This window comes from Arachis ipaensis, chromosome B06 (genome assembly GCF_000816755.2).
Source record: "Arachis ipaensis cultivar K30076 chromosome B06, Araip1.1, whole genome shotgun sequence".
Lineage (NCBI taxonomy): Eukaryota > Viridiplantae > Streptophyta > Magnoliopsida > Fabales > Fabaceae > Arachis > Arachis ipaensis.
In genome coordinates, this window is record NC_029790.2 from 52,346,880 (window position 1) to 52,355,231 (window position 8,352).

At 34.8% G+C, this 8,352-nt stretch overlaps 2 protein-coding genes across 2 annotated transcripts in view; both read left to right on the forward strand.

Moving 5' to 3' along the window:
* The window catches only part of LOC110263749, an 8,230-nt gene extending 3,537 nt beyond the window's left edge, over window positions 1–4,693 (forward strand). The window contains exons 2-3 of the mRNA XM_021105522.1: window positions 4,055–4,475; window positions 4,553–4,693. Of these exons, the coding sequence (XP_020961181.1) occupies window positions 4,055–4,475; window positions 4,553–4,643 (512 nt within the window). The 3' untranslated portion in view covers window positions 4,644–4,693. The remainder of the gene's footprint in view (window positions 1–4,054; window positions 4,476–4,552) is intronic.
* Window positions 5,003–6,138, forward strand: LOC107646871 (probable UDP-arabinose 4-epimerase 2). Its single transcript, XM_021105798.1, has 4 exons — window positions 5,003–5,123; window positions 5,586–5,699; window positions 5,800–5,907; window positions 6,023–6,138. The coding sequence occupies exons 1-4, from the start codon at window positions 5,085–5,087 to the stop codon at window positions 6,116–6,118; spliced, it is 357 nt and encodes a 118-aa protein (XP_020961457.1). The 5' UTR covers window positions 5,003–5,084; the 3' UTR covers window positions 6,119–6,138.

Here is an 8,352-nt window from a genome sequence, read left to right on the forward strand (position 1 = left end):
GATTTTTATTTAATTCCTAAAATAAAAAATATACTATTTCTTTTTAATTAATAATTTTTTTATTTATGTATACGTATATATTAATTTTATTAAATAATTCTAAATATTTTTTTATTTATGTGTACATATATAATTGTACATAAAAACATTTAAGTCACATATATTAATTTTTTTGTTATGATTATTTCTTATATATATGATTATTTTTTATTCTACAATCGTACAATATTTTTTTATTTTTTATATCCATGCATATTTCTCAATCCCCTTTCATACGCTTGATTAACCATTTTTATTTTAAATGGTGATATTTTAATTTTTCTTTTCTTTCACGTATTTCTATATATAATTAGCAAAATCACGTATTGTGAGTCTTTTTTCTTTTTCACGATTTAATCTTAATTAATCAGTCTTGTGTCCACGTAATATAATTAAACTTTTAATTAATCACTCTAATCTATTGATGAATTACACTTCTCTTAAAAATTACATCACTAATCTGAAATAAAAAAATAAAAAAAAGTTGATACATATATCCAAAAAGAATAAACTTAAAAATAATAAAAAAAAAGAAATTTCGTATTAAAAAAATTTAAAAATAACATATCTAAAAAGAATAGTCACAATATATAAATTGAGGCAACAATTTAAATTTCTTTAAACCTAATTTAATCAAATACAAATATTAGAACTAAATTATTTAAATAATATTTAATCTATAGATTAGAGTCATTCTAGTAATGACAACCAACCAAAATAACATCATAAGATCAAACATTTAGAATCCGTACAAATTCAGACCATCTTCTTGTTAAAATTGTCAAACTAAATTGACCTTTATTTTTCTCAATGGCATTGCATTGATGCACCAAAAGGCTGGTAGTTTCTAAAAAAATCACAATATGTTATAAAATTATTTTTAATACAAAAAGCTTAAGAGAAGAAAATTTAAATATAGTACCAATCTTTGAAATTGCATCTTCAAATATGACACGAATTTTCTAAAATTGAACCTAAATTGAGAAAATTCAATCTCATTACATGCTCCACTTCGAATATTTTTGGGAAAACGTAGAAAGCGTGGAGGGAATGAGACTTAAACGTGACTTACAAAACTCTTTGGAAACAATTTCTCAATCAAAGAAGAATAACAAATTAAAAAAATACTTTGTCTCTTAGATTTAGACTCACGAACCCAAAAAAAATACTATATATAACCTTTAGTAGTACAAAAATAATTATAGAAATTAATTATTGATATCAATATCAATTTACCACTATCAACGTTAGGAGTGTGGTGCACAAATTGTGAATCACACTTTTCACAACTCATACCACTAACCAGCAAGTGCACTGGGTCGTCCAAGTAATACCTTACGTGAGTAAAGGTCGAATCCCACGGAGATTGTTGGTTTGAAGCAATCTATGGTTATCTTGCAATTCTTAGTCAGGAAGTCAATTATATTTATCAGTTGAATTGCGAATAAACAAGAGAGCATGGGTTAAAGGTTACTTGTTATGCAGTAATGGAGAATATGTTGGAGTTTTGGAGATGCTTTGTCTTCTGAATCTCTGCTTTCCTTTGTTCTCTGATTCACGCATGCACATCCTTCTATGGCAAGCTGTGTGTTGAGGCATCACCGTTATCAATGGTTACATCCCCTCCTCTTGTGAAAATGGTCCAAATGCTCTATCACAGCACGGCTAATCATCTGAGGTTCCCGATCATGCTGGAATAGGATTCACCCTCCTTTTGCGTCAGTCACTACACCCAGCACTCGCGAGTTTGAAGCTCGTCACAGTCATTCAATCCCTGAATCCTACTCGGAATACCACAAACAAGGTTTAGACTTTCCAGATTCTCATGAATGCCGCCATCAATCTAGCTTATACCACGGAGATCCTGATTAAGGAATCTAAGAGATATTCATTCAATCTGATGTAGAACGGAGGTGATTGTCAGACACACGTTCATGGATTGAGGAAGGTGATGAGTGTCACTGATCATCACCTTCTCCATAGTTAGGCGCGAATGGATATCTTAGATAGGAACACGCATGTTTGAATGGAAAACAGAAATACTTGCATCAATTCATCGAGACACAGCAGAGCTCCTCACCCCCAACAATGGAGTTTAGAGACTCATGCCGTCAAAGAGTACAAAGTTCAGATCTAAAATGTCATGAGATACAAAATAAGTCTCTAAAAGTTGTTTAAATACTAAACTAGTAGCCTAGGTTTACAGAAATTGAGTAGACTATGACAGATGATGCAGAGATCCACTTCTGGGGCCCACTTGGTGTGTGCTGGGGCTGAGACTTAAGCAATTCAAGTGTATAAGGCCATTTTGGGCGTTCAATGCCAGGTTTGGATCCATTTCTGGCGTTGAACTCCAACTTTTAATCCTTTTCTGGCGCTGGACGCCAGAATTGGGCAGAGAACTGGCGTTGAACGCAAGTTTACGTCATCTATCCTTGAGCAAAGTATAGACTATTATATATTGCTAGAAAGCCCTGGATGTCTACTTTCCAATGCAATTGGAAGCGCGCCATTTCAAGTTCTGTAGCTCTAGAAAATCCACTTTGAGTGCAGGGAGGTCAGAATCCAACAGCATCAGCAGTCCTTTTTCAGCCTGAATCAGATTTTTGCTCAGCTCCCTCAATTTCAGCCAGAAAAATACTCGAAATTACAGAAAAACACACAAGTCATAGTAAAGTCCAGAAATATGAATTTTTCCTAAAAACTAATGAAAATAAACTAAAAACTAACTAAAACATACTAAAAACTATATGAAATTAACCCCAAAAAGCGTATAGAATATCCGCTCATCACAACACCAAACTTAAACTGTTGCTTGTCCTTAAGCAACTAGACAAATAAAATAGAAGACTAATAGGTTGAGAAGCAAGAATATCTCAGAGTTTTTTGAGTGAAGCTCAGATTCTAATTAGATGAGCGGGACTAGTAGCTTTTTGCTTCCGAGCAGTTTTGGCATCTCACTTTATCCATTGAAGCTCAGAGTGATTGGCATCTATAAGAACTTAGAATTCAGATAGTGTTATTGATTCTCCTATTTTAGTATGATGATTCTTGAACACAGCTATTTCATGAGTCTTGGCCGTGGCCCTAAGCACTTTGTTTTCCAGTATTACCACCGGATACATAAATGCCACAGACACATAATTGGGTGAACCCTTTAGATTGTGACTCAGCTTTGCTAAAGTCCCCAATTAGAGGTGTCCAGAGTTCTTAAGCACACTCTTCTTTCTGCTTTGGACCTTGACTTTAACCGCTCAGTCTCAAGTTTTCACTTGACACCTTCACGCCACAAGCACATGGTTAGGGACAACTTGATTTTGCCGCTTAGGCCAGGATTTTATTCCCTTAGGCCTTCCTATCCACTGATGCTCAAAGCCTTGGGATCCTTTTTATTACCCTTGCCTTTTGATTTTAAGGGCTATTACTGATTCGAATTTGCTCCTGGATCTCCGGATATTCATCTTCTTTCAGATCGAATCTAACTTCCGGGATCACTGATCTCAGACCCATTATTTTGTTATAATGGTCTGAATGTTCTTTAGATAAGAACTTCCCTTGATTCCAAAGTGGTTTTGGAACGCTCTCTTTCTTGCCTCTTGGAGTGGGTTGTTTTCCTTTGGGAGCCATGATCCACTACAAGAAAAATACCCATTCAGCCACACTTTTTTTAAGCTACATTTGAAAAGTTGAATAGGCTACGCTTTTCTCAGTGATGCCTTTTTATAAGAGAAAAAGAAACACAATTTTGGCATCATTTAAAAAGTGTAGCCTTAGGTATTATAGAAATCACTTATAATGCGTAGCCGAATGTTGATATTTATGGGTCCACTTTTTATATCTAAGGAAGCGCTTTTAAAGTGTAGCCTATTTGTTAAGTTTTGGGTGCAGTTCAAAAGTGATGCCTAATGTATCTAAAGCAAAAAACTTGACAACTGATAAATTTTATTCGTTAATTTCCCGAAAGCAAAACTCACATACTTAGTGAAATTTTTGTCCCTCCAAAACTCACACATAGCCTTCATCTCAGCCTTCATCTCAATCCCCTTTCAGAAACCCTGTCACCATCGAAGAAACCCTTCAAAGCTTACCATCGCGAAGAAACCCTCTCGCTACAGAAACCCTCTCACTCACCACTCATCCTCGCTCCTCTTCGCCCCCCTCCTCGTCGCTGTGCCGCCCTCACCAGCGTCATCTCTGCGCTTCTCATCGTCCTTCCCCTTTCAATTCAATCGAGTAACCCTCATCTCTGCGCTATATACTGAGCTTAATGAATATTTTTTCTTTGATTCGTCACCAATTCACGCTACCTGTACAAACTCGCGCGCCTTCTCCTTCGATTCGTCGCCGCTACTCATCTCTTCTTCAAGGGTTTTCACCTTCGATTCGTCGTCGCTCATCTCTTGTTCACCGTTGCCATTCATCACCGCGCTCACCAAGTAAGCATTATGTGCCTCGTTCTTTTCTTCTCGCTCATTCTCTTACTTGCTCTCTCTCACTCGCCCTCTCTGTGCAGTGTCAAAGAAACTGTATGCTCTCTAGCGACCTCTTCTCTGCTCTACTGTGAAGCATCAAGGTTTCCAATGAGGCAAAGCATCGATCCCTAACAAGCGAGGTAAGCGCCCGATGATGATGATGGTTCTGTGAAATTTGGGAGGTTTTGGGTTTTGGTTTTAGGGTTTTAATTGGGGTTTTAGCTTCTGTATTCTGCGTTATTTATCTGTGGACTGCCAGATCAAAACTAAAATCACCAATGTAAATTTCACTATGTGCCAACTGAATTATTATTCTTATTTTTGTTATTGTTCTTGTTGATTTTTTCTTATTTAAATTTCACTTTTTGCTTACGACGAATCATTGTCTAGTTCTGTAGTTTATTTCATGCCATTGGATTTGTTAAGCTTATCATAGATGTGGCCTCTTCAATTTAATTTCTCCTGTTTATGTTTTTCTGTCTTTTAGGCTTGGATTATGCTGACCCGAAAAGGAAAGGCAATTTTCTTGGAAAAGTTTTTCTTGCTGCTGGATTAATAGCATTATGCATTATCATGATCAAGCAATCTCCATCTTTGAGTTCCACTAGTCCGGTAATCGCTAGTCATCTTACACATGTTTTCTTTGAGAGCTTTTTATGTCTTTGCTTCTTTCCCCTTTTTTTGTCCCCTCCACACCAGAGATGTGCATATTCATTATAGTTTCATAGCTGTTTGATTATTACCCTTTGAAAGATATCTTAAAAGTGGTAGATTGTTGATAGAGATGAATTGATGAATGATATGAACTATTTTAATTTTTTGTCCATAAAGAGTGAAGCTTGATTATGTTTAATTACCGTTCACAACTTTTGTCAGCTAGATAGTTGAAAGAAGGAGAAAAGGGGATAGTTTGTAAGGGAAAAATTATAAAGACAAGATATATATATTTTTCAGTTATAGTTTTCTTCTTTCTTTGAACTATCCTGATATAAGAGTTTTCCTTCTCTAAAGCTAATTTTCTTTATTTATTCAAGCTAATTTATCATTTTCGTTTCTGTTTTCCCCCTTTTCTAGTTTGCCATTCGCGAACCTGGGGTAACTCATGTTTTAGTAACAGGCGGTGCAGGCTACATTGGTTCACATGCTACGCTTCGGCTTCTGAAGGAAAATTATCGTGTCACTATAGTAGTATGTCTATTAATAAAAATGAAATATTTCTCTGACAAAATCAAATGCACTTATCAGTGTGGTTGCGACAGGCATAACATTGTTTTTTCCTTTTTGGCAGGACAATCTGTCACGAGGAAATATGGGTGCCGTCAGAGTTCTTCAAAATTTATTTCCAGAACCAGGAAGGCTTCAATTTATATATGCTGACTTGGGAGATCAGACATCTGTATCCTTACCCACTTTCCTCATCACTATAAATATTTTGTTGTCATATTTTTAACTTTGATTGAAACGTATGTGGAGAATACCGAAGAAAGATTTTCTACTTAACTGGTTACCAGGTTAATAAAATATTTTTGGAGAATAAGTTTGATGCTGTGATGCACTTTGCTGCTGTTGCATATGTTGGGGAAAGCACTGAGGATCCTCTCAAGTAAGTACTTCTGGAGTTTATTCAAGCACTTCAATCTCAGTTGAATGTTGCATTCTGCTTGTAATTTGCTCCTCCTTCCAAGTTGCACAAGTAACATGTCTATTTAGATACCGATTGACTTGTTTAGTGGCATATTAAACAAATCACCCTTGATGGAATAGGTTCAAATCTATCTATTAATTTGCTCCTTAATTTGCTCCTCCTCCTCCTTAATTAGAATGGTTAAAATTGAATTTTAATGCTTTCTTTAGGATCCGGAATTGTTTATCTCAGCTGTACGCCAAAGACATCACTCCTGATGATAAGCAAGAACTTGATGAGGCTTTGCAGCAGGAGGTAAGTTGGTAATTTAATTTTCGCACCTTTAGATATGAAATTACAATTTTTGCACCTAAATTAAATTGGTAATTCATATGCTATCTGATCTTTTCCACTAGAACAGGACAAGTACATTTCAGCAATGCAAACTAGAAAGTAAATTTGGTGATTTCTTTTTCTTTCTTAATTTGTGTACTTAAAGTACTGAAAATATGCTCCTAAGATATTTATTCAATCAAGAATATAGACAATGGTATCAAGTACTTCATTCTTTATAATTCCAAGGTTTTTTCTTTTTGAAAGAAAGAAAGAGCTCAACACTTATAGTGGAGCTTATTATACAATTGAAGAATTAAAAAAAGAAACAAAGACAATTAAAGTAATTCCAAGATTCATTTTCTCACATGGTGAAGCATTTTTATTAATCATCTGTGTTTGAATTTATTCTGCAGAGAATTATATCTCCGATAAGCTTCTTATGTAACTTTTGTTTGTGTATATTCAAGCTGCATTTCGAATGGACGAAATTAGGAGAACTCACTACAAGAAAAATACCCATAATCATAATATAACATTGTGTCTCCGTCTGTCTCCCTCATGAATTCACAGACAGTAGAGAGAGCGCAAGGAACAGAGGAATAGCCAAAGCACCAGGGAGCAAAAACAGGAGCGTTCTTCAAGTTTTTGGCTCTTCATCAATCATAGCACCAAGAGAAAGAGAATGATGGCCAAGGAGGGAGCTGACTGAAGCTTAAGAGGGAGCTGCATCCAACATGTTTGTGTTTTGTTTTGTGGCAGATGGGGCTGGTGATGATTTGTTTAAAGAGCTATGGAGGCTGTGCAGGGCCATTAATGGTATGATATACACTTCTTTACCTTGTTTCTGATTTTGTTTGTGAATTTTATTTTTTTCCATTTTTGTGCTATGTATGCTTTCAAATTTAAGCCTTAAGGGGTTTAGTAAGTGTTATATAATTTTGATTTTTTTCTTTTGTAGTTGCCAGAACCTACAGAACAAGATTTGAGGCAGATGAAGAACCAGAAATCTCCCAAATACAGTCTTCCGTCGAACAAGATATTTAAATAACAAGATTTTTTTCTCTCCTATCAGAAGGATAATAACTTTTATTAGAAGATACTTATGTAGGATACAATATTTTGGTTTTTTATAGTTTATTAGTAGTAAATTCTAAGTGGTCTAATGTATATTTTGATATGGGTATGTTTAATTTAGTGAGATGTATGAATACTCATTTATGATCATCCCAATATTTTTAGTTCATTATAAATATATTTTGTTAAAGGATAATTTTTATTATTTAAAGAATATTGTATGGTATTATTATGTATTTATTTTTATTTTATAATTTTTAACTAATTTAATTAAAAAAATAGAATTATATATATAATCATATTACTAAATATTAGGTTTTAGAAAAAAAATTATTAGAATATATATATATAGAAAATAAAAAAAAAAACAATGAGGGACCTAAGGCTACACTTATATACAGTAGCTATAGTATACAAAAAAAAAAGAGGGATCTAAGGCTACACTTATAAAAAGTAGCTATGGTATACAATGTGGCTACGCTTTACAAGTGATGCAGTAGTGTTGAAAAGCGTAGCCTATTCTGAAAAAATGAAAGCTGAAAAGCGTAGCCTTTGGTCCTGGACAGCATCACTTGAAAAGCGTAGCCTATTCCCAAACGCCAAAAGCGTACCCCTTGGTGCAGAAAAGCGTAGCCTTTGAGAATAGGCAACGGCCGAATAGGAATCACCTCAAAAAGCGTAGCCGTAGCCCAAAAAGCGTAGCCGTAGCCTAAGGCATCATTTTTTTTCACTTTTGGCTACACTTTTCAAGTGTACCTAAATGGGTGTTTTTCTTGTAGTGATCTTAGAGGCCGAACTCAAATTTAT